The sequence below is a fragment of the Psittacula echo genome (genome assembly GCF_963264785.1).
Source record: "Psittacula echo genome assembly, chromosome: 1".
Lineage (NCBI taxonomy): Eukaryota > Metazoa > Chordata > Aves > Psittaciformes > Psittacidae > Psittacula > Psittacula echo.
The window spans coordinates 35,344,040-35,371,398 of NC_137735.1; the positions used below are offsets into that span (position 1 = coordinate 35,344,040).

The 27,359-nt window shown below is 39.2% G+C and overlaps 1 protein-coding gene across 1 annotated transcript in view; it reads right to left on the reverse strand.

Annotated features, from left to right (window-relative positions):
- SNX25 (sorting nexin 25) overlaps window positions 1-24,328 on the reverse strand; it is a gene marked incomplete at its 3' end in the record, with an annotated part of 66,036 nt that extends 41,708 nt beyond the window's left edge. Inside the window, exons 1-4 of the mRNA XM_080630948.1 lie at window positions 24,244-24,328; window positions 15,783-15,999; window positions 3,228-3,400; window positions 2,248-2,434 (exon numbers count right to left, since the gene is read on the reverse strand). Of these exons, the coding sequence (XP_080487074.1) occupies window positions 2,248-2,434; window positions 3,228-3,400; window positions 15,783-15,999; window positions 24,244-24,265 (599 nt within the window). The 5' untranslated portion in view covers window positions 24,266-24,328. The remainder of the gene's footprint in view (window positions 1-2,247; window positions 2,435-3,227; window positions 3,401-15,782; window positions 16,000-24,243) is intronic.
- Window positions 24,329-27,359: the final 3,031 nt, after the last annotated feature.

Here is a 27,359-nt window from a genome sequence, read left to right on the forward strand (position 1 = left end):
ATAGCATCTAAGTGGGAAACCTGTTTAAGGACAACATGCTGGCAATTTATTTGTTGCAGGAGGAGAACTGGAAACATTCTTCCCACTCCGATCACTCCAGCAGAGTCTAACCACGTTTCTCAGTAACAACTGCACAAAGGCTTATTTGTTTCTTCCTTTTTAGTTCCTTCTTTACATATTGTTCCTATGGTTCACTCTTGTGAATTACAATCTGAAATACCACATAGTTTGTTCATCCAAAAATTCCCCCCACACCCCCATGTAAGGACCACTGTTTGGTTTTCTTGACATAAATCTGTAAACTCATGTTTACCTGTAAACACAGGTAAATCATGAAAGCTTTGCAAAATATAGTACACAACTTTGAGACGACCACAGGTTGGACCATTTCTCTCTGGGTGCTCCCACAGTGCTGGAAAACAAACAGAAACGGAATCCCGCATCCCACAGGGAACACTCATTAACCACCTTTCCAGAAACCAGCTCTATACAGAGGAAGAAAGAATGCTGCCTCCAAAATCAAATGCTATTTCTCTTAAAAAAACCCACAAAAACCAAAAAACCTTTTTCTCAGCCATTTTCCCTTCAAATACTATCAGCTCAGTCTGATCAACATTTTGTTGGGCATAGAGAAACCCATTTCAGGATGATGGTAGTTGGAGCTCCACAGGCTAGAAAGGAAAAACCTAAGTGTAGCCAAAACTACATTATTTCATAAAGCAAATCTGCTATCTGGTATTATAGAACACAATTTAAAGTGATCTATCAGCTAGAAAGAGAGCACATTGAGCATTAATGTGCCTGAACAACAACAACAGAAGAGTTGGGTTTCTTTTGAACAAGCAGATCCATTAGTGTGATTATGCTAATAAATGTGATGTCAATTAGGTTTTAGACAGAGTCTAATAGAGACTAATTTCTGCCCTCATGAAAGGCACACTGGCCCAGAGTAAAGAGCAAATTTTACAGCAGATGAGCAATAAGTAGCCAAGCAACAGAATCATTTCGCCATCACCTAAATATATTTTCCTACCTCAGAAATGCAAGTGGTTTCAGAATCAAAGAGAATAACAAGAGAAAGCAAGATGTTATTTATGCAGCCCACACGCTCCATCTCAGCAAACCTTGGCTTGATCAAGCCAAGTCTAATTAAAGGTCTGGGTCACAACAGAGGACACAGGGTGCATGAAAAGGGATCAATGTGCTTGTGTCTTTCAGATGTTGTTGCAGCCACTTAGGAAGGGAGACAGCTGACCTGGAGCAGCAATTGAAGGGAGTCACAGAAGAGAAAAAAACCCACCAGTTCTGGTTGGTGGTAGCAAATTAGGATAAAGGCTGGAAATAGCTTCAACTGTCCCCCAAAGCTTTGGTGTGCTCAACAAAACCAATTCAAGGACATCTACAAAGATCCTACAACAGCAGGGACCTCTGCTCCCTGCTTCCCAGTCACTTGTTCGTTATCCTCTCCTCAGAAACTAGAGGAAAAACAGCTCAGCTATGAAAATAAGCATAAACATCTTGTACTTAGGCAAACAGGCTTGGAGTGCATGCAGTATCTCATGAATGAAAGATGGAAGGAGATGACGAAAGGTGGAAGGAGAAAGAAATTAGATGGGGGGGATTAGTATGAAAGCAAGCAGGTGCTATTAAAAAACAGGAACATCAAACTCAGCCACAATATGTAGAAGCTGAGTGGTTTGGGGTTTTTTGGATGTAATTGGGAAACACCTCTCAGCAACAGCCCAAGAAAACATCTGATCCAGTGGTAAAATGTGCTGGAATTCAAACCCCTCTTCTAATGTCACAGAATCACAGCAAGGAGCTCTGAATGCCCAGCGTCCATAGGGTCACTACAGTTCACAATCACCAGATCACCATGGCCAGCTACACTTCATAAAGATAATGAGAAGGTAACCTCACACTAGTGGAAATTAAACATATTATTTCATCTAACTCCACACAGTCAAGCTGTAAAGAAGGGTCTGGTATGCCTTTCAATAGCATAGTCATCTCCAGTATACTAAACAGATTTTTTTAACATTTTCTGCCACCAAACTAAAAAGCTGACTATAATAGAGACTTAGCAAATGTTGTGGCTTATCATCCTTACTGTCTCTGCTTCACCAAAGAAAAAGAAACCTAAAATTGAATTTAAAAAGAAAAATCACAGTTCATTCAAATCTCGGTTACAATCTGGGAAAAGAAGCATGCTTAGTTTTGAATGAGCTACAGTGAAATATTAAATACCTCAGTTGTTTCAGGAACTCAACATCAGAACTGCTGTTAATGAGCTTGATGAACTCCTCATAAGAAGGAGCATATGTATAGTCTTTCTTCTGATGCTCATTCATCTGTTCTCTGTACTCCAGCTGGCTAAGTAGCATTCGGTTAATATAATCTGGATCACTCAGCAGTTCCACCACTGGTTTCAGTACTGGAGAAGAAAAATATTTTAAAACAAAATCCTTATGCTGAAGAATAACGGCTGTCCTTCAAAAGAAAATTGCAGATAAAAGGCAAAAATAAATATGCAAGTAGATAAAAACCCAAAACCACTCTTCTGGACTACACAGTACATTTGAGATTGCATGTACCTTCTTGACAAAACTGTTTGCTTATTCTATTACACAAACTGATGTACATTGACAAAGCTGAGGTCTATCTGGAAAATTCCAAGTGTTTTTGTTCTTTCTGCTGTGTGCCTTGAAGGCTATGACATTACAGCCACTAAAAATGAAAATTAAAAGTAAACTGAATCACGTAATATATTTCAGACTTCATAATTTCTGAATTTGACTTCGGTCACAAAAAATGGTTATCAGATTAAAGTGCAGCTGATTAAATTAAAAAGCAAGATAGAAAACCCTCAATCAAAAAACCACATCCTTAAGTCTATGGATTCTATGTATCTGAATAAAATATAAATTCATAAAATCACTAAATATACTGCCACAAAAGACTGCAGAAGTGTTCCTTTATAAAAAAATTAGAAGAATGTAAGGACAGATTGTGTTTTATCCTGAAAGGTGCTAAACAGCCCAGCATCAAGCCAGGAAAGTCAAGTAAGTATATGCTTGATTTTGAGAATATAAAGTCATTATTGGTTATCACAGAAATTACATTTCAGAATTTAAAAGCAGAGTATCACAATTATGCATACGATCAGGTCTGTAATTACTACTATTGTACAGGTGCAAATGGTTAATCATCTCTGATCTTTGATCTACCTTTTGTTGCAAGTATTTCTGCAAGGACTATGCGCAAGCTGACAGACTGGACATCCTTTGAGGGTAGAAGACAATACACCAGAATTTGAGAACATTTTTGCAGGAATCTTACTTCTTCATCAGAGTTCCTCAAGCATGGGTGCAGCAAAAAAGGTCTTGGTGGATCCTCCTGCCTGGGGGAGGGGGAGAGGGGAAAATGGGGTGAGAAATGAAGAAAAGAGGAAAAACATACCACTTGTATCATGGTTAGTCACTAATACATAAAATATCAAAAATCTATTATTGGGTAAGTAACGTCAGTAAAAAGATCACTTTAAACCATGTATGTTTTTCAAATCTTGTTAATTTTTCGTAACGATGTTAAGATTCATTTCTGAATTCCTTTGTCCTGTCCATGTTTTCACCTGACAAAACAGGAATACGGTATTTTAAAACTGCATCAAAGAGAACCCAGCAAGTGGGAGGAAGTAAGTTTCTCTGAAAAAAAAGGAATTGTTCCATCATTGAACTTGAGTGAAACCTTGTCCAGTTTTTCAGAACAATCAATAAGACAAATTCAGTAAGCAAATACATTCTTGTAGAGCAAACTAATTATAGACCTGAACCTTTAAGCAGAGGATTTGAGATCAGATCTAGTTTGAGAAACAGACCTACCTGTTAAGATACTGAAGTTACCACCTTTCCTTTGTTTCTGGCAAATAGATCTCCCAGTAAATAACTGGCCTCTTTGACCCGACCTCTATTAGAACAGCAGTTTTCAACTTCCCACCTGCAGGCTACATGAAATTGGTCTGTGCAAGACACCTATATAGTAACAGACCTGGTATTATCAGCCATCTACATTGTAAGTGGAAAACACATTCAGGAAAAGATTATAAAAACCCACCCACCGATTTAGAAAAAGAGGGTGGAATCGTGATGGCAAACAGGGAGAGGTGAATTGACTCCCAAAGGCCAAAGAAACTTGGCCAGGAAAGTCCGCTCAGGAGTTCAGCACGTGAGAGCCAACCATATTGTTATAGTATCAGGAGGCAATAAAGAGTGAAACTGGAAAACATGAAACTGTAGGGGCTTAGTGTTTGTGTGTGCAACCCTACCCTTGGGGCAATACTCCTGTGGGCAGCAGCTCACCCCAGAGCACGTGAGAGGCCCTGGGCTTCAGGCTGTGCTCAGTCTGATAGGTCTGAACCTCCCTCTTCCAAGTCCCATCCAAGTCACTCCTTGGCCAAATCACAGATTTGGTGCACCAGCTCTTGGCCAAATCAAGTGACCACACTGGCTTGGATCTGAGCATCTTGGGCATGCGGAGATGACAGAGCCATTCAGAGAAGAAACAAGAGAACTTGCCTCACGCCAACTCTTCTGATCAGCAAGCCCAAGCCAGCATGTGGTCATGTTTCTTACTAATAAATCAGCAGAGATTAAAAATAAATCAAGAAAAAAAAAACAAAAACCACCAAAAACCACCACCACCACTTAATAATTAACTAGGGGGAAAAAGCCACAGTTTTCCTCCATCACACTAAATGCTTCAGAGTCAGGGTCCATCTTGCCTGCTTTTGATGGAGTCAGATTCTTGCCTGTGGCTAAATCTGGTTCAGCACCTTGAAGGAGCAGGAGAATGCTCTCAGCCAGAATCAAGCTGAGCCTGCTGGGGAAGGCACGGTAGCAGTTTAACCCACATTCACTATCACCCACTCACGACCTGTAAGAATTGTGCAAGCTGGATACTAACGGGTGGAGGAAATCCAAATTTCTTTCTGGTTTCACTTCATACTTTGTGAAAGAACTAGGTTCCTAACTTAAAGGAAGTAAATCAGGCCTGCAGTTAGGACAGGCATAAGTGTGCTATATTAAACAGTAACATATCATACTAATATACTCCTTCTCCTCCCACCGAACAAGTGAACAGGTCCTCCCTGCTCCTGGCAATCATAATAGGTACATCACGGGAAGATGGGAAGGCACGGTCTTTCAGAGATAACAGTGAAGGGGTGGTTGTGCCTCTGCTGCAGCATGAAGCACTGGGTGGGCACCGTGCACCACTGAACATGCACAGCAACGTGCTGGTGGATGAGCAATCCTATGACAGCAGAGTCTGTGTTGCTTTGCAGACTTCCCACAAACAGCTCTTCTGATCACAGCTCTGAAAGAAGAGGGAGCTAACCTCCCCTGCCTTGACATTGTGCCCAATACTGACCAGTTCATCTCCCCACAGGTGCCAATGGTTTTCTGGACTTCTCAGAACATGTTTGACTGGATGTGCCAAGGGAACATTTAGTGCAGGTCACGGCAGTACCTGTTCTTTATTCAGAAACAGCTGTAGAAGCAGAAATAAGGTGCCTTAGGAGTTCCTTCATGGCCACATGCCTGATTTGTAACAGCAAGGTGGCCATGCCAGTGGTTACAGGGAGACAGCGTCACCTGAGAGGCACCATTGTAATTTCTAAAGGCAGTCAGGACTGGTCTTCAGTAGAAGGCTTTTAGGTGCTACAAAGGCTCAGATCTGCCACATCTCATACCCCTGCCTCCTCCCATCTGCTTCCTTATCAAAGCTGAAGGCTGCTTTGCTGGTTTAGAGAGTCAATTGACTGTTAATCACAGAGTCACTCCAAGCTCACTGCCTCTGTATGTGAAAAGGTGTCCCAGAATGTACACAGTCAAACCAAAAGTTTTCAGTTAGACACCACTATACTGCTGCCAGTGACAGGCACCATTGTGTGACAAATGATTTTTACCCCTCAGTCCAGGAGGGTAACAATACTCTGCTAATAGCTCTAATTCTGTTCTAACAATACAAGTAATTTGTCCCAAGGTGATCCAAATTAGTTTTTTAAATAATTTTCAGAACAGGAATGTAAAGATGACATTCGGTTTCTACTTGACTGAAGCCTCTCTTTCAGTCCCAAATGTTCTGTTTGCAGATGTGCATTGTGGAGGATGCTTCAACTGCTAGAAGTAAGGCAAATTTCAAAACAAGTCCCTTGGAACAGCTTGGATGTTCTGTGGAGCAGTGACTTATGAAGATGACATGTAGTCTTCATAATCGACCAGCACAGGTGGTGACTGAGCTAGAAAAGCTATTTATCTTGTTGTTAGATCTTTTCTCTCTGGCAGCTGAAGACCTAGCTATTTTCCTCAGTGCATTCCCAATCCTCTTGCATACTCCAGACATTATTCTACACCCTTCTCTACACCTGCGTCAAACATTCCCCATCACATGCTCTCCCTAAAGGCATTCATTATTTATCCAAAACCACACAGGTCCCAGGCAGACAGAAAGTCTAGGTCATTTACGCGCAGTCACCTCTTAGTAGGGAAATAAAGCCTTCCTTTTCTGGACAGGTTGGTCTACCCAAAGTCAGTCACTTAGAAACACAGCCAGAAGCATACACAAAATGCTGGAAACAGGATGATTTACACTGACATCTGCTAGCTAGCCACAAACTAACCTCTCCTAACAACTGACTCCTATGCATTAACACCAATGACAGAACAAAGAGCAAAGTGGTGATTGCTTTTTTGGCCACAAACACAAAACCCCACCTTTTTTGGACACTCTTACCTTATTTGTAAGACATCCTGTATAGTGATTAGATTAAGGTATACTTCTATAACATGTGCAAAGCACAGAACAGCCAGAATGCACACCAAACTTCACTAAACTGAAATTAGTTGCCTTTGCCTTCAGTATCTCTCTAAAAGTCTCCCGAGGAACACCAGTCTGTTTGGGACTACAAACACCCTGGAGCATTAACTGCCCCTATACTATCATCCGTGCAAGATAAGAAGTGTCTCATAATCTTTGTCTCCCTATCGTAGATATTTATTCCCCATCAACAACCAATACACACAGCTTGGAGGACTTAGGCCTATGACAGGACTTTTCTGATGCACAGTCAACAGAATACAAATGGAAACTAGAACAGTAACAAACAAAAAAACAAACAAAAAACAAACAAGTAGAAAGGCAAATATTGATTCTAATTTGCCTGATGTGGTCCTGCCTACAAGAACGCAAGGCGGGAGCAGAGCTGCATACTCTCCAGTTGACAGGCCATTTAAGCAGAGTTTCAACTTCTGGAGCTAAGTCCACTACCTAAGACGACATGACTCTCGAAAAGATGGGTTCTTTCAATTGTTTTCCTAGCTAAACTGTATATAAAATGTGATCTACAAAGCAAAAGGGAAGGCACAGACCACCACCAGATTTTTAGGAAAAGAATACAGAAACAAAGTGTTCAGGAAATTCAACTCTAAACAAGTCTTGTGTAAGAGCCAAACTGCTGGATCAACAAGTCCTGGAGTTCTCATGCTGTTTAGGCAAAAAACGAGAGACTGAAAGCAAGAGAGCAAGCTTGGAGGGAGGCTTAACAGCTACAAAATAAATTAATATGTGAGTAAAACAGACAAGACATTCAGGCTTATATTCTCCTTTGCATTTATACATGAAGTATTACACTTCTCTTTGCCTCAATATAGCCCCAGATCAGCTTGCAGGGAAAATATATTATGTGTCAATGAAAGGTCTGCACAGAAAACAGCATCCCTTGTAACTCAGGCTTCCTCTTCACTGATATCCATTAAAAAAAGAAGCACTGAAAAATAACAGAAGTATTAATATCACTGCTCAGCCACTGAACCATGTCTGTTTAATCTCCCAGAGCAGGAGCTAAGATGTCCTGATCAGGCATATTCTCAAAGGTTGATATAAAACCTAGATCTTCAACTCTGTGGGAACGAGATCAAGAGTAAAGAAAGGTACTGCCCATTTTGCAGAGACCAACAGGAAAAGAGAAACTTAACCTCAGTGTGCACGTATGTATACAAAGCTGAGTGTCGCTACATCTTTCCAGTGTCAATAAAGATACTAAGCACTACTAAATAACCCAAATAGTAACACAGGCATTATTTCCCTCCCTATCCAGTTCTGAACATGCATTATTAGGATTGTGTGGTCAGATTTTCCAAACAAAAGGTCACTCAGTAATCACAGAAAACTCTTAAATAAAACTGTGTGCAGATATTTTTAGAGAGAGCTTTGAAAGCCCATCCAATTATCCATAAATCCCAAGAACAACTGTGTGCAGTGAACTAATATATATGTGGCACTCTAGCAAACAGTTCCAAAACAGGCATGATACAAGCTTTGTAAACCAGGCTCATTTAATCTGCTTCAGGCAATAGAAAAATAATGGCAAGTAGCAACTTCATTCATTTGTTTCTTCTTGAACAAAAAAGACTGAAGTAATAGTGACATACATTGGTCTATCAAGGTGCAGGTAACTTCAGAGATTTAAAACTGCTACTGGACGGAACTCATGCTTTACACAGCATGCTTACAGGTCATAGCCCTCTTCACTCCTGAGAGCTACAAAGCCAGCCTTAACCCTGTGTAAATTTCTTTTCTGTAGTTTTCATTTTATGAAATCTTTAAGCCTGCTCTGAACTTTTAACACTACCCAATGCTATTTTATAGCATCAGAAAGCAAAGGGATTTTCTTCAACTACCCCCTCAGAAGAGTCAAAAATCAGGCAGCAGTCTGTGAATATAGATCCATAGGTAGGGCCTGCCAAAGCAAACTCCCTTGTACCAGGTCTGTTCCAAGCAGTGCTTTCCTTTAGGACCAGCACTTTATACAGGAAAACACAACAGCAGATTTGCTTTGTACTCCTGAAGGCAAGCAGTTAAACCTTACCAGCGTTATAGAAATACCATCGTTTCCTTTCCATGCAATAATTACACAACTCTAAGCTGGCAACTATACCTTTTAATGACAATCCCTCATTTCCCAGGAATAATGCTGAACTATCACCTACAACTGGGCTTCCGAATTTCCCAATACAGAAAGACTTCATGGAAATACCTCTTTTTATTTAGAATCTACTCTAATAGCCAGTTTTAATTAGGACTATCTGGTAACTCCCTGGATTGTTAAGACTTGTTGCAGTTAAAATGCTCCTGGTATTTGTGGTTGTGTTTATGCTCCTGATGCAACCACCATCTTTATTTTTATATAGTCTCCAACCCTCATGATGGCATCAAAGTGCTTAAAAATTAATCCTAAAAGGGGTGACAAAAATTAAAAGCAAACCCCAAAGTTATTATTTACAGTGCCCAGCAACTTGGGACTTTACAGGTTTGGCACTGGCAGTACCATAGGCTCAAGGGCAAACCCTCAAAATAAGTACACTGATTAGAAGTCAGAGAATCACAGAATCATAGAATAGTTAGGGTTGGAAAGAACCTTAAGATCATCTAGTTCCAATCCCCCTGCAATGGGCAGGGACACCTTACACTAGACCATGTTGCCCAAGGCTCGGTCCAACCTGGCCTTAAACATGAGACATGCATGACCAGGAACTTAATGATGACAAACAAGGTAAATCTGTTCTGAAAATAGGAAACAAACAAACAAATGATATTAAAAAAACCAAACCCCACCCACACCCCCAAAAAACAATGAAGAGGCTGTAAAAACATTAACAATAACAAGAAATTACGTAATGTTCTTTCTCTTTAAATAAATAAATCACAAACTGTTCCCTTCAGCCTTGCTATTTCTTTAATTAGTCTTTCAAGAGAGTCTTGCAGTTACATTTCAGTCTCAATCAGTACAATTGTGAGCTGAAGTGCACATGCAACTCACTCTAAATGACTTTCATTGGTACATTCAACACTTACCACACACTTTCATTAAACTGATTCTGAGAACTACCAGAACCACATGCAGCTTGCATCTCTTCACCTGTAATTACCCCCAGATCTCTAAGCTTCTTGACAGTGCTGGATGAAAACTGCTTGATCTATTTGAATTTTATAAGAAATAAAGGAAACAAATTTAGACCTTCACAAGTCAGCATCATAAACACACCTGAAATAGTATCTACTAAAAAAACAAAACAAACCCACCTCCGAAACCAAACCACACCAAACCCCAAAAGCACAACAAAAAATAAGGACAAAGCTAACACCAAAATTTCCACAGTTGCCATTTTTATCAAGATACATCACCAAGTGTTATAAATCACTTTACCTAATATTTAGTAGGAAGATAACCATATTATTTATACATGTCACAGTTACCTCTAAGGAAAAAGCATTTGACATGTCATATCCATAAAGCAAAGACCCAAAGAATGTATGAATGGCTTACAAGCTGCAGTATGGCCATAGCAGCACCAGGAGGTCCTAATGCTTATTGTGATGTCTAAGCCATACTTAACCATGAAGAGGAAACCCAAACTTCCCACACTGGATCTTGAAGGCAATGGCAAGCTTTGGAGCTGGTGAGACAAGTTTTAAAGTTAACCCACAAGTTAACTTTAAGAACGTGCTCAGACCTTGGTTTTTCATGACTATTTTCCTCTCAGTACCTTCATACAGTTGTTCCCATCCCATCAAACCTCTACATTTCATGCTAATCCTCTCGATACTCCTTTCCAGAGGCTGAGTGTGATAAGCAGTTCTTAGTATTCCTGGTTTGTGGGTGGCAAATGGAATTATACAAGAAAAACAAGAACCGTGGGAGGTGTTCAGTAGCTATCCTGACAACTTGGATGCATCTATAGGATTAACCAAGTTAAATCTCAACTCCCTTTGCATTAATCTGCTCTTGTAGTGGCAGCACCTTTTAATATTACTCCCTTATCACATTACATATTGTAATAACAAAAAAATACAACAGGTATATCCTGTACATGCAAAGGTATTCACATGGGCCAAGAAAATGAAGAATTGAGTTGTCTTCTCCCCTTACGCTGACAGTAATTCACAGAAAACAAAAGGAATAGTATCAAAACACATACAATACAAACTTAAATCCCCAAAATTGCACGTTATGCTGATCACTCAAACAAGTTTCCCACGGCACTTCCCTCCCTCACTCTTTCCAAAAGCTCTGAGCCTTTAAATATGGGTTCTCAATCAGCACTGGAGTAGCCTGAAGCCCCGAAGCATCCATTTAGCTACGTCATAACTTACGCTGCAACTCTGGGTACATGGCGCGCGCGCGCACACACACACACACACACACACACAAAACCGCTTCCGATCATCCATTCAGATCATGTAGCAGTCAACTTTCCAGAAGCAGCCTGCAATACCATATATCCACATTGGCAGCAACCAGTTCTTCCTCTCCCTTTGGGATCAAGGTGTCCCAGCTGTAGAGGTTAAAGACAAGCAGAGAACGCTCACAACCAAAAGATGCAGGAGGGGGAAAGAAAAATAAATAAGTAAATAAATAAAGTGTCACTGTGACCTCTTCCCACCAAGATTTGTGCAAAAAGCACTGCTGCTTGTCAGGAAGTTCAAGAAGAGGCAATGATTAACTATCTTCAAATCCCATTTGCCTACTTACCTCATGTAGGCAAACCTCATTTTGCCTATACTGCAGTATACTGCGTATTTCATTCAGAGAAATATCTGCCTCTTGCTTTCAACAAACCTATCACATTACCACAGCAAGTCTACATTCCTGGCATCACGTAATTCTAGCCCCTGGAAAGTACAGTGCCACCACAAACAACACTGCACCCACAAACCAACATTTCCAGCATTATACATCACCTTACTCAACTTGCAGTCCATCCTTGGTCACATAAAATGGCATTGCAGTATTCAGCTTGCTTATATTATGCTTAAAGGAGACAGAAAAAGACACCTGAATGAGATATTAAGGAAAAAATGCATAAAAGCTGCTATGAAACAAGGATGGCCAAATACTACCCTCTCTACCCTGCAGGCTGCACTTGGCTAATCCTGTTACAAATACACTCCTGATTCTGTACAATGTAGGGGAAAAGAGCAGTGGCTTGTACCAATAAATCCAAGACTGGTTTTCCTTCTCTATCTCAAACTCATAAACTAGCTAACACTGGACACAGGGAAGTATTATATTCCATTTCTATGCTGAGCTAATACGAGGAATGAAATTGTTTCCTACCTAAAGTATTCTGAATTGCTACAAATTTTGTAACTGAAAAGTGACAAGATCCTTTGGAACCCAAACTGGACCTCAAGGTACACCCCAGTGATACATGCAAGATGAAGAAACTAGGAGTTGTCTTGCCTACAACTCTGTGTCACCCCAGAGGGTTCTGGCCCTTATTTTCCTCTGTAGAAGTGTCTGGCAGGGAAACAGACCTAATGCTGCCCAGCTTCTCCCTCCAGATTCTTACTGGCCAGAGTGGAAGTGGCCTTTCATCTTCTCATGCTCTCCCTCACACAGGGAAGCGTTCTTCCTCATCTGTTGGCCTCTGCTGGCCATCTACCTTGACCTGTTTATTACTAAGCAGAGCCTTGCAACAATTCAGAAAAGCCAGGTGGGAAGCAGGAGCAAAGGGAAAGACTGCAGCACCCTTCCTCATTCTGAAAGGTTGTGGCCTGTTCTCACCTCTTCCAACATCCTGATCTATCCATCCTGTATCAGAGGTTGGACCTAGTCAGTGAAAGCAGAACAGTGAAAGGATTTCTGCGGCTGATTTGCACCCAGTGACAAAACACATGAACTTCACACTGAAGAAACATGTACCTCTCTCCTCCTGGGCACAGACAATTTCTTTCCATTAGTTTAGTTGATTTATCTGTGGTCATACAGGAAAACTGAGACAAAGTGGCTTAGGTGGCAACCCCTCCAGAGATGGTATGAGGGGTATTTAAAACCATAAGCCACCAGATAACAGACAAAATGCCCCATTCTGTCACACTGCAGTATAACCTCAGCAGCAGAAATGAGATGTGCTGCTCCAACAGGCATCACAACAAGAAAGATACCCTGCTCTAATTACAGTCTCTGTTGCACTGTATTTACCATCCAAAACTAACTGGATTCATTATTAGGGACACAGAGAGAAACATATACGAATGGCAATTTAAACTTATTACCACCTTTGAAATGTTGACAGAAAGAAGAGGTAGATCAAGAAGGTCTCTATGTTCCCTACCTTAGGAAGCAGAATGTTCTGTATTTGAAGCATGGCAGTTGGATGCTTAACCCAGCAGGCAGGTAAACACCACATACCCACTTGCTCGCTTCCCAGCCCCAGTGGGATAGGGGAGACAAAAGTAAAACTCATGGGTTGAGATAAACAGATTAATAGAACAGAAAAGGAAGTGGGAGGGAACAATAACAGAAGAATTAGAATACACAAAACAAGTGATGCACAATGCAGCTGCTCATCACCCACCAACCAACGCCCAGACAGCTTCCGAGCAGCAGCCCACAGGAAATCAACTTTCCCCCCAGTTTATATACTGAGCATAACACCATATGGAGTATCTCTTGTGTCAGTTGGGGTCATCTGTCCCACCTGTGTCCCCTCACAACTTCTTGTGCACCCCCAGCCTCCTCGCTGATGGGGTGGTGTAAGAAACTGAAAAGGCCTGGACACTGTGTAAGCACTGCTTAGCAACAACTAACGTATCAACATATCAGTGTTACCAACATTATTCTCATCCTAAATCCAAAACAGCACAACAGCACTATATCAGCTATTAGGAAGAAAACTACCCCAGCTGAAACAAGGACAGAAATATGGACATTAATTGAAGACTTTCCAAGAAACTCAATATTCCAAGCTAGAAGTGATATACTTTGTAGTTCTCAGTCTATAGCTTAAAATGTCAGGAGGTTATAGCACAATGAACTTCATAGCATTAGGTAATTCAGTACAAAACTCAAATTATTCTTAAAACCACAAATTCCTTAAAGAGAAAAAAGTATCAGAGTCTTCAGCTGTGCCTCCAGGCTTATAACATGCATGCTATGATCACCCGGCAGTACTAATTCAATCTGCAGCATATGAGCACAATGTCACATTTCTGTTGACTTGGCCATAGTACATACATGGCATTTAAGCCTCCTCTTTATGCCATTTCCATAAAGCTTCCTGGACTTTTTGAGCAAGTTAGCATGAACAGCATGCAGTGTACGCAAACCAGTCAATGGGTCTAGTTGCAACCTACACAAAATCTGCAGTTGCAGCTGTGAGGTTTTTAACCCACAATCCCATTGATTCTTGATAGGATTTTTTTCCATTACCATACTAATGCAGCCTGCCTTACCCAGCACTAACGTACACTTACCATTCCAAAGTGAAAAAGCTAACTGGAATATAGCCAAGAGAATTTATTTCAGCTCTATATACTGGAAATAACAATCCAACAATGACCTACACAAAGTGGTCTTAATTCTCAGTAATTAAGAAACCTCATCAAGAATCAGCCTTAATATTAATAATTCTGCAATTGTAGATCCTATGTCCTCAGTTTCAAGCAGGAAAACGTTTTCACTTAAAAAAACCCAAACAATAACAACCCACCAAATATCCTCCTCTTTTAACTGTTTAAATCAAACCTTTCCCAAAAGCTTTACTACGATGAAGGGCAAGTGCAAGCATAATGTTTAAAAATCAGGAGCACACATAGGAGGCTTACCTAACCAAGAGATTTCTACCACATTCCAGATCTGAAAGAAAGTAACTATCTGGAATCCAATGCAAGATATACTGCAATATGCATACACCCTATTTTCTTCTTTGCTTGGATGTAATCAACCTTTGACTTCTTTTTTGTCTTTATTTCCTACACATTATCTTACATAAAGCTAGCATCTACCAGAAATACATTAACTCTATCTTCCGCTCCAGAACAGAAATAAGTGCAAATGGCAATACACAGACTGGTCACTGACAGAAAACAGTTGATATTTTTTCTCTGAAAGAGTGTTAAAAATATGTGTATCTAACTGCAGGCAGAACAACTTCATAACATAAGATATACAGTTCAAATCTGAATGACCAGAGCGTGTTTCAATTAGGATAACTAAAATGTAGGTAAGTGGAGACATAAGCCCAAATTCCATGCACAATTACACAAACTGTTCATTCAGATGTGGGAATTGCATAGGCTAAGAATTCCCATCTGCAATTAGAATTTGAGCACAACTCTAGTATTCAGTGGACAGCTGACCTTTAAGTGGACAAAGAGAGCTTTCCCAAAAAGGAAATTCATGTAATTAGCAAGATAAGCTGAACAGAGAAAGAAAATCCATCCAACAAATTTTTCCAGTAGAAAAATCTTGTTACTGCAGGACAGGCCACTTACAGAAACCACAAGGTTTTGCTTCCTGGGGCTAGAAGAAATAGGAAACTGAATTGAATTAACCTTGGTGCTATTTTGGGAAAGGTGCAAATAACTACCTTCTTGTCTGTTGACTGCTCTGACAGCGCTTCTCTTTTCCCTTGCAGGTTCACACTAGTTGCAGACACTGCTCACACACAGCCCACCTCCTACTGTGAGCAAAGGATTCAAGGATGAAATGGAAAACAGAGGTGAATCCGAACTCTGAGAAAAAGGAAGAAAAGCGTTTCCTTCCAGAGGTCTTACAGATGCCCTGAAGCCAGCTTGATTTCTAAAACTGGTAATAAGCTTGAACTGTTTTCTTTATCAGTTGCCTACAAAAGCATTACACTTTTCATTACTTTGACATAATACATCTGAAAGCATAGGAAGAAGCAGAAAATGCCAATGAAATGCAGTTTTGTTTTTACCTGGCATTGGCTCCTTTAAGGTCACAGAAGTGTGAGAGTAAAGCTTTCACTACATCAATGCAGACAACTTTAACTACATCAATGTGACTCAGCCTCTGTCGCAGCTGCTTGGCAATCTCCCAGAAGTCTTCAGATAGCAGCTGGTACAGCTGCCCTTCATCTCTGCTGAGTTGCCCATACCAGGACAGGATGTAATCTCTATAGCTGTAGTCAAACACTGAAAGGAAAACAAAACAATAAATAGCAAAAACTGCAAAACGGGAAGGCACACCAAGACAAGAAAAACATACTCCTCCGCATTTCCCCTCAAACCTTAGATGGGTAATAGGTTTCGTATCGTCTTCTTTGAGTTTTAAATTCTTGCCAAAGAAAGTAAGGTTGGCAAAGTTACAGAAACCTGCATCTAACAGGTTACTGAAGGTCACTTTGCAAAGCAAAGCCTATAAGTGGATTTGCTCAGTCAGGTTACTTGCTACAGACAAACCTCAAACCAATACCTGTCTCTCAGAAGTGGATTTGGTTATATGAACTATCATATAATACGTGTATACAATGTTGCAGACTGAAACCAGCCTTCTTTACATATGAATTCAACAGGCCTCACTCTGAAGTCATAGTTAGAAGAGGAGGTGGAGAGATTTTTAGATTTCAAAAGACATATACAGTACACAACAACACTGAAGAAAGTAAATTATAGGATCTGAAGAGCTAGAGATAAGAGAGAACAAGCAGATTAGCAAGAGAGCATGAACTTCAAAAATGACAAGGTATTCCAAACCATATCTAAAAGCAACAACCAAGGTTACTGTAATTGAAAGTCCCATGGCAACATCATCTTCTACCATTCTGACTTTTCTTTTTGACAGCTTTTGTGTGACACCAGTTTTACTTGGATACCAGTCCCTGGATGTCTAGGAGAAAGTAGGATGTGTTCAGTGAGCACATATGAGCCATGTTTAGCAGTTACAACAAGACAGGGAAAAAACAAGGAGCAAGTTTGCATCTACCAAAGGGTAACTGAATAAGAAGGGGGGAAAATAAGTCATGTGCCTGATAATCTGAACAGCTTCTTTACCAAACACCCTGATTTCAGACTTTTAATTTCAAAAGTACATCTCATTTGTCAGTGTAAGCCTAAGGTGCAAAGTAATCATGTGACTCCACTACTTTTTACCTTCCACTTCAATAAAAGTTGTTTGCTTGGCAGCTTAATAAACTATAAAAAGCTCCTTGACACTGTGACAGTGAACTAATAACATCCTAACAGCAGAACAACTTAAGTTAAATACTTCTGCCTGCCTGAAATATTAGCAGACCTTATCCAACAGCATCCTGTTAAAAACATTTCAAAAGAAAAGGCTAAAATTGATAAAAGTTTCTATCAAATACTTCATAAATCAACTCCCTCAGGTTTACAAAGAAACTGAGTCACTCCACTGAATATGCTGAAATATATAGTTAAGATCCTTTGGCTAACTCATTTCAAGGCTTTTAAATTAATTATTCAGAGAAACATTTCCATAAATAAATAAAAGCTTTGATTCTTTTTTCTAATCCAAGAGGAAAAAATATGTGCAGAAACATACTGCAGGCTGGGAACTTCCCATGTTGAAACATATCTGATTTCGTTACTTTTCTAAGACAGAAGAAACTGCATTTCATTGAAAACTCTCACAAACACTACACAGTTATAAAAGCAGTTCCAAAAGGTAATGGTCTTCTGATAAGCAAGCTGAGGAATAATCCCTCAATACGCCAAAGAGCAACTGGGACCAGTACTTTAAAAACTGAAGTTCATTACTTATCTCAAGTCTCCTATCACAATACACATTTTAAATAGTTTTCCACATCTGCCCCCATGTTCTTCTGCAACCATCTTTTTCTTATAGCTTGGTTACTCTCTTCTGTTGCAATACATGTACTGCTGCAGAAAGCCAATCACAGCATAGATCTCTGTAAGAGACCCATAATTTCTCAAGCTTATTCAAAACAAACTGCATTGCAGTATTTGTTAATATCATCACTCGCAGACAATGACTTTTTCAGATTTTCTCACAGACACACTCTCTATCCTTTGCAAATGTGCAAAGTAGCATAGTTCTCCAGCATCTTTTGCCTACGAAGACAAATCATGGTAGAGTGGTGGCTCCTACAGGTATCTATCAGACAGAACTCTACAAAACAAAAGTACAAGAGTAAAACATGCATCTCAATCCCTTAGACTATACTCCCTTTCAGAGCATGTATCTTTTCACACTGACCCTTAATTTAACTGCAATTTTAAGCAGCTCCTCTACAAATTGAGCTCAGTTCCTAGCTCACTCCATCATCAACCACCCATTCAGTGTTAAGTCTCTGTGCTCTGGTAAATCACAACATTCAAGTATAAGCTAATGCTACTTAGTAAAATATTATGAGACTACAACTTCTGAAACTTTACTGTACTCCCATTTGAAATACCTGAAGCAAGATCTATTACGTTGGGAGGATTCCTGCTCAGACACAGCAAAGTGATTGCATGGTGGTTCATCTAGATCTATCAACATGAAAGAACCACAAAATCTAGTGGCAACATCAAACTAAGTACAAAAGATAACCAACCATTACCAAAACTTAAGCCATGCAAGTACAAAATACTTCACTTGTGTTTCTGCCAGTTACACTCTTTCAAGACCTTAAATGAGCATCTCCACTTTAAATCATATTTTCCTTCACCTACCTTTTATAGTTCTCTTCCTTCACAAGTTTTCTATAGTTTCCTTGTTGCTTCTGAGCCTTGCTGCCCTTCCTGCATCACAACAGTCTAACCATGCTGTTCTGTATATAATTCGGGGTACTACAGACCCCAGAATGTATGCCCAAATGAGCAATGAGACAGCTTTTAGACTTTAAAAAAACAAAACCCAAGGACATCAGCCACAGATACTAACAGCAGTCTGTGCTAGGGTAAGAATCGCCTCATCCCTATGCGTCATCCTAGTCATGATGTGCTGTTGCTGCTTTAGTTTCCTTCCTATTGATGCAGCTGGTGCCTCTTTCTGCACTCTAAGAAATACAGAAAACAAATGTAAGACTTTCACAGAGCACAGCTTGCTTCCTTCAGAGGAGGAATCTTCTCATGCCTCTCCTTTCATTATTTCCACACTGCACGTTCTCTGAAACAAACAACTGTGCAGATGACAAAAAAGGAATAAAAAGGAATAAAAATAAAAAGAGCACACTTTGAGGGCAGTACCTTACTACCACTAACTCACCCAAAACAGAAGAATTTTGTTTCAGTTTGATTGAATCAGATGCAGTGTCAGCAAAGAATCTACTAGGTTTTCTAAATTAGTTCCAAAGATCCAAGCCCCCAGTTGTTTAAATCTGACTGAAAGCCATTTCCATGTGAACATGAAGCTCAGCCTCTTCAACTACTCTTTCTAAAAACTGTAAAATAGAAGAGTGTTAGGAGTAGAGAGACAGAAACTTGTGTGGAAGACACCCCTTAGACTCTTCCTTCATTCCTAACACCATGCAGGTCTACAATAACTGCTATCTCCTCTTCTACTTTCATTCATCCCAAGGTTCAGCAGCACAAGAGCCAGGCAGTCAGACTGGCTTCAAATCTGCAATCTGCAGAGCTTCATGTTAGTTTTTACACTGCTAGGATTCATCACTCAGCTCTACAAAAAACAACTTAGAAATCTGAATAAAAAGGACTAAATGCCTACCCATTTTCTCAAAGCACCATTAAAAACCAGACCAAAAATATTCTTCCTATGCACAGACTTCCAAGTTTCAAATAAGATGCAAATCTCTTTTCCTGAAAGCACTGGAGAGACCAGAACCATTACATGAAGTTATGGTCAGATCCAAAACTCTCCTGTGACTGTACGAACAACAGAGGAGGAGGTATAGATGCAACACTGGCTTCAGTTATTCTGCAATAGCAAGCATCGAAATCTGTAAAACACAAATGCAACATTAATACGAATTGCTTTAAGATCCTGCATCAGGAATAGTCCCCCACTGTTCAGTTTATTTTTATTAAATTTTTTTTGACATTTGCTTCTTAGCAATTATAATGAATGTGCAGAAAAAAGATGGAAATTTCCAAGGATATAAACAACAGAGAGAATTGTGTTACAAAGATCTAGGAAATGTTTTTTAAAAAATAAATAAAAAATCTGTCCAGATAGTTTTGCCCATGTACCCTTTGTCAAAAATCCTAAGCTCCAAGAGTTTGAATCCCAGTAGCAGAGAGAACATGAATTCAAATTAATTCTTGCTCATATTTTGGAGCCTAACAACTAATTTTTTTGAGAGCTGTGGCAAAAAAAATACATACATACAGCTTTTCAAATAGGGACCTGCAGAAGCTACTGCAATTTTTTTTCCCCTAAACATCAAAGTGTGGATTGTCAGTTGGGAAATCAGATTGGGAAAAAACTCCTTCTGTGCACTACTGCCTAACAGTTCTTTTAAGGGGCCAACAAGAACACAGACATGCGAGATTCAATCCACGGGTACAACCTAATTAAATTCCCAAAATACTTCCAGCAAGGTCACCTCAACACAGGGTTGAAGGAAGATAAGCCACTATGAAAAGATGACACTCTGGCATGAAATATTTTAATAGCCAAGAAACAAGGGATATGAATGAATTGTTTTCCCAGCAGTATTTCACCAGTGGAGTTCTGCCGGGATTTGTGCTAAAGCCTGTGCTGTTTTACTTGCTCATAAATGATCCAGTAAAGCACTTAACTAATATGGAAACCCAAGTTTCTTGGCATTACTAAAGCAGTAGAAACAAAGACTGGCTGTGAAGAATAACAGACCACAGGACATGGGGCAATAAAAACGGAAGATGAAATTCAGTTCCTGAGGGCCTGGCTGCACACATGGCTCATACATCTACTGACAGCTACAGCCCTCAGCCCAAACGGAAGCAGCACAAGGCTGACTGAGCAGAGGCTCTCTTCAGAGACATGTTCCTAAACTATCATATGATGTGGGCTGAAAACATGAAGTTAACAGTTAAGCAACAGGAAGTGTTAAAAGGTTAAAAGTATTTATAAAAGTGGATTGTCTTTTCTTTGTGTAAAACGAATGAAGGGCAAGTAAGAATCAAATCAATCTGTCAAGAGAAAGCACGAGATTTACTGAAAAAACACATTTCAGTGTTAGTCACTCAAGTACTACTGCCTAAAAAAGGGACTCAGGTGTTTACAACTTAAAAGGCCTTCTCTTTCTGCCATGCTAAACAATGAAAATCTTATAACATTACACTTGTTCTGATTTTGAGCATAGATTTCATAAAACACACCACACACTAGCAGGACTAATTCACAGCTTTCCTTGTATCTACAGCTTATGTAAGTACGCTTTAATTAAGAATGAAGCACCATCCTTCTGTACCACTTTGTTGTCACTGTGAGATAAGGAAGTTTAGAACTGAGCTGTAAACCAACATAAACCGAAGTTCCTTCTTAGCAACACTTAGTGACCACCACTGTAGCAGAACAATTCCCAACAACTTTGTTACCTTGGCTTTGGCAAGATGAGAAGGTATCCCAGGCACGGTATCTACTATCAATGTCCATCACAGGAAAACTAATCTAAGCATCGTAATATTCTTAAGTCTATTTCAGTAAGACCAATGGTTGTTGCATGACTTGTTCAGTTAAAATTATGGTTGATCACTGATATCTATCCTTCCAACTACATTAACAGGCTATGATGAGAACATCAGGAAAAAGGCAGTAAAGCAAGTGACAGTTTGTCAAGCGAGACACCTCACAGAACCTCAGAAGGGACACTCTAAACCCAGAGAGAAAAGTCCACACAGACTGGCTGTAACACCAGCAAAAGCATGCATGACTAACAATCAACAGGCTATTCTTGAGGGGTGCAAGACAGTTACCAATTAATAGTAAACCTTAGGCAAACTTAATTCCATAGATAATGAAAAACGGGTAAAGAAGTCAGAATTAACCAAAGGGCTGTCTCTTCATAACCAGCATTTTCAAAATTAGATGATGCTGGCTCCTTCCAAAATGTTATACTTACATCTCTAAGGCAATGTAAAGAGAAGTAAAACCTGAACAAAAAACCACTGCAAAACCTCATCAACTGTGCTAATCTGACAGCACCTACTTAAAACCTCAGGTGGTGGTAATAGTCTAAAATGGTCCCTCCAAGATTAAAACCTCAGGACATCTGAAAGTCTCCTAACTGAATGAATTAGGCTTTTTAAAGCATTTTATTGAACAGCATGTTATATCTAGACAGTAAGAAGTTGCTAGAAGTTCCCGGGATTTACAAACACTTTAATCTTCATCAGTGTAAAACTGGAAACAGAAACACAGACAGTATTTTTTATATCATTATTAATAATGTTTTATGTAAAAACAAACTTGTTAAAAGTTAAAAAAAGCATTCAGAATATCAAGACAGTTACAAGTTTCAGAACCATAACAGGGCAAGGAATGTGCCCTGTCTATTCACAGACAGACTGATCACATTAATAAGCTAGTAAAACGTTTCTTTTGGGATTCACAGTATCTGAAACTCAGGATGACTCAGACACCTTCAAAACCAAAATGTTTGTTTAAGTCTACATGTGGTAGAGTGAAAAGTACAGTCTCATCCCTGTCAAACTGCACTTTTTTCCTTTTTTTAGCTTTTTTTTTTTCCCCCACCCACAACTGGAGGAGAAGTTGGCTTCATCACATAGGCCTGGAAGAAATACAACGAAATTTGAGAAGTTTGCTCTCCAAAATTCAGAGTGAGAATGGAGGGTAAAAGCTACTCTGAAAATAAATAACAGAAAGGTAAGTAAACCAACAGAAGGTCCCCAACTCCAACAAAATAAATCACTTAAATACTGGTAACTTTCTTTCAGCATTACTGAGTAAGGATGGACTCATGCATCCAACCTAACGATCTGCGGAATGATACTTCAGATGAAGACAGCTCCCGTATTTTTTACGGGCACATGAGTTACTCCTGTGTGGAAGTAACAAGGGATGTGTAACACAACTATCTTTCCCCTAGCATTCCACAATATCTGTTGTCTGTCTCCAAATAACCCCACTACCTCTGATTCTGTGCTGATTATGTTAAGGCTTCATGTCAGATTCCAAAGATGATTATCCAAAATAGTACACATGTGAGAGAATACAGCAAATAACTTGTCTGGGCTTGTTTCATACATGTAATGTTTAGACTTAACTATCCTTTTCACATCATAAGGATTCCTATAGTCTGACTGATTCCAGACAAAAATGCTGCCTAAAACCAAGTTATGATACATCATAATAGTTCACCTTCACAGAAACATGACATAGTAGGTATTCTAATGTTGTATTTTAGCTACATACCCTGCTAACAGCTGGGTATGTATATTATATATTTATATATAATAATATTATATATAATAATATATAATAATATATTGTTATATATTATAATATTATATATTTTTATATATAAAAATAACTTTAAAAATTCCCCAAAAGTTTTCATAATACAACCAACCTGTTTAAAGCAATGATAATTTTAAAATATACTCTCCAGTTTGACGGGGGAAGGGAAAGAAAAAAAACATCCCAAACAAACAGGGCTGCAAAGAAATCTTAATGACAAAATATTCAAAATTAGGTAAAATATTTACAGAAGACTGGACTGGCATTACATTTTATATATATACTTTAAAAGCTACAGTACACAACCCTTTTTATGAGCTTTCTTTTTTTAATATACTAGCTAGATTTCCACCCCCACCATCATCTTTATGTTCCAACCTAGCATAAGCTTTGAACCAAAGATTTTTACTTGTTACTTCAAACTCTGACACTATCCCAGGTTCTACACTATTTGTATTATCAGGAGTCAGTTGAAAACAAAGTGTGCAGAAGCAGTTGTTATTCTTTATTTTTAAAACTGTAAATAAAGCATTTTAAATACATATGATCATAGTTCACATTTTACAATCCAAAGTCCAGTCACTGTACTGGTGATCCACAGATTTCATAGACTGTATTAGCCAGAAATACAAATGTTGATTTTTAGATCCAGTTTTCACAGCAAGAATTAAACTGAATGAGAAGACTGTGTGCAAGAGTCTATAGGATTTATCAGTTCAGGAAAATCCAACCGAGAACCTCTTAAGTGTTACCCTTTTGTTCTGTGCATAAGTATTATTTTAATATATATTATATATTTTAATATAGCTCTGGAAAAAAACCCAAGCAAACAAAACAGCCACTAAAATTACAAGGTATCTGCTAAATTACAAAACCAATACCACATTACCTACTACAGTGGACCTCTTGGGAAGACAAAGACCTTGTACTTTTATATCAAGGAAGAAATCAGGGTCATATTCTAAAATCCTGGAATATTGTGCCGCCATGGTTTGTTAAGAGGACAGGAGATACTCAGAGTCTAATGCTCCGCTGTCCAAGTTAAGACTCACCTTCTTTCAGTGCTTTATCCATGTTGTGAGAAATAACCACTCTCCTTAACTGGACTGAATCATGTGAGCTTCCAGAACAATTACTCTGAAATTTGAAGAGAATATTCATAAGAGGAAGGAATAAACCAAAAGACAGAAGGAATAAAAATACAAATATTGTAACCCCATACAGATAAAACAGATGAGTGTCAGTTGTCTGTAAGGTTATTATATATTGTTCATTAAGCACATATTTACACCCATTGTTGCATATCGTATCCTGTACAACTTGCCAAATTATCTTAAGGTTGGGGTTTTTTGGCAGAAGGGAGCTGTATTCATTTGCAATTCAAAGCACTAGGAATAGGTCATGCATTTAATAAAACAACTGGAACTACTCTAAAATCCAAATAAAGCTGTTCAGAGTCACATCTAACACACAGCATTACCATGGATACTTGCCAGGCCTTGAGTGTCCTCCTTCCACACACAGTTAATTTGTCCCAGTTTTTGCGTGAGTGCAGCAATACTCCCTCGACTTCTTCCAGTCACTACTCTAAGACCATAGCTGTGGTCTTGCAGCTGTTTTCTTCCCCCCTCAACATTACCATAAATTGCAAGAGCAGCAAGATTTCAGCATGTTTGCCTCCATTTGCAGCCCCTCTCACTATCAACACTACAGTTTAGGAGATGTAAGAACAAGAGTGTTAATCTGATTAGTGAACCACTACAGATTTTCATTACTTCCTTTTACCTGAACACAATGCTTGTAAAAGCATAAGCCATACCCACCTGAACGGCTGCAGACGTTACTTTTGCTGTTTGGAAAAACATCTAACAACATTTGCTCTGATCCGTCACCTCTGACTGCTAATGTTGTTGTGCTGCTTTCATGCAAAGCTGTGTTAATGCTAGCCATATAATTACTTCAGGATTTTTCTGCATTATTTGCAGCAGGAAATTGGATGATTCACAACCACTCCAATTTTAAAAGAGACAGATTTACAGAGGCATTAAACATCCCAAATACATTTGGGGAGGGCTAAGGGATTCAGTAAGCCCTATTCAGAAAGCAGTGCCACTCGGGCCTTTCTGTGAAGAAAGTGCGTAAGGTCACAAACCTGACAAACTTGAGCTCAGTGTACTCCATCTTCATTAAAACTCATGCTAGCTTGGGTATCCTACAAGACTAATTCTTCTGCTAAACCGAGTCATACCTGCATAGAGGTCAGTAACCTCAAGCTCCTAACTGTGGCATCAACACAATCTCATTTGTACTTAGTTTGCAGCAATGGGTTTTTTTTAAGGACTGAAGCATCAGTAAGCTCTCTGGTGAAGCATTAGCCAAATCACTCCTTTCAAAACTAGTTTAAACACAAGCCGAGATAAGAAAATTATAAATGTTGAACTGTTACTGTTTCCCCCTACCTGCCTCAGGTCCGCACTTCTTTACAGCAGAAGGAATTAAAACATTAAAAAAATAATAATAATAATAAAAAAAAGGCCTTTGGAGAGGATCCATGGGTGCAAGTAACTTGCTCCACATCACCACACCACACTCCAATCTACACAATGCCACAAAGCAGGAAGTGATCCTTTTATGTTTTAATCTTGAACACTCCATGTTAAGAAGGCACACAATTATTGCCTCAGCCAAAAGCTGCCTCTTAAATAGGAAGATACAAAACTTGTGTTTCAGCTTGCAAGAATATATTTCATTGAAAGTGTCCTCTACAGTTGGTACCTTTTGACTTCTAAAAGGCACCAGCTTTTCATTTAAAAAAATAAGATAAAATAATAACATCCATGCTATACAAGTGATCAAGAAGAACTGAAGAGGTAAGAAGTGAATACCACCACTAGCAATGGTGATTTTGCTACTGCACAAATGTTATTACTGAAGGGCAAAGGAATTTTTTCCATACTCATACAGGTATTACAGACACCACCATGAACAGCCTGTGAGAAAAGCACAAAGCAAGAAATAAACCCTGTTTAAAATTAAGGTTTCAACTTTGTTTAAAAAAAAATTTTCAAGAACAGATGAGAATCTAACATTTGAATAAATAATGTTTAAATATATTGAGTGATGTTGTTTGGGTTAGTTCAGGCTGAGAAGAAAAACAGTCTGGGGAGACCAAATGAGAGCATACAGAGAAGAGGGAGCCAGACTCTTCTTGCACATCCACAGGACAATAGGCCAGGTTACAACAAAGGTAATTCCCATCACTTACAGGGCCAATCTATTTTAATTATGAGGCTGGTCAAATACCAGAATGGGAGAAGCTGTGGAGTCTCCATCCTTGAAGATACTCAAAACTCCTGTTAACAGGAAAAAGCCCTGAGCAACCTACCTAGCTGGAGCCACCCTGAGCTGGGTGGACTAGGTGACCTCCAGACATTCCTTCCAACCTGTGATTCTTGATGATCCTTCAAGAACTGAGAGTTTAATTTACTGACTAATAATGAATCAGATATTAAGTTGCCTTTTCTAAAAGTGCTGATCAACTCCTTTTTCCTTTCACTCTTTCAAACTTGCACTTAGCAGAACCAAGTCTTAAGCCTCCATAGGTTAGATTTGCTTTTAAAAAATTCTGTTTCTGTGACAACAATAATGGTGAATTCACTAAATAAGGAGGCACCCCTAAGTTAGATGACATACAGCAACGAACACCTGAAACCCAACAGCTCCAACTCAGAAACACAGGCTTACCAGCACCTGGAATAACAGGACTTCAGAAAACTCACAGTTCAAACTGAGATGTAACAGCTGAGAGACTGAAAAATCCAGCAGATTCTGATGGAAGGTTTTCTTCCCATCCCTGCCTCAAATCAGATGGAGAGTGCATACAGAGAACAGGTTCAGCTAGAAAGCCTAGACTGGAATGTTTTCACATTTTGATTCATGTGGCTTATCTAAAGGAAAACAGTGCTACATTTCATGAAACAGCTGGCATAACCTTGACTGAGCCCAAAGATGCTCGTGAATGGATTTTACACAGTCAAAACTCCAGCTCATACCGATTAAAACCTGGTATGTTCCCATTAGCCCTGACTTCACTACCACAGCCAAAAAAAAAAAAAAAAAAAAACAAAAACAAAAACCGAAACCAACCAAAAATCCCAGCCCAAAACAC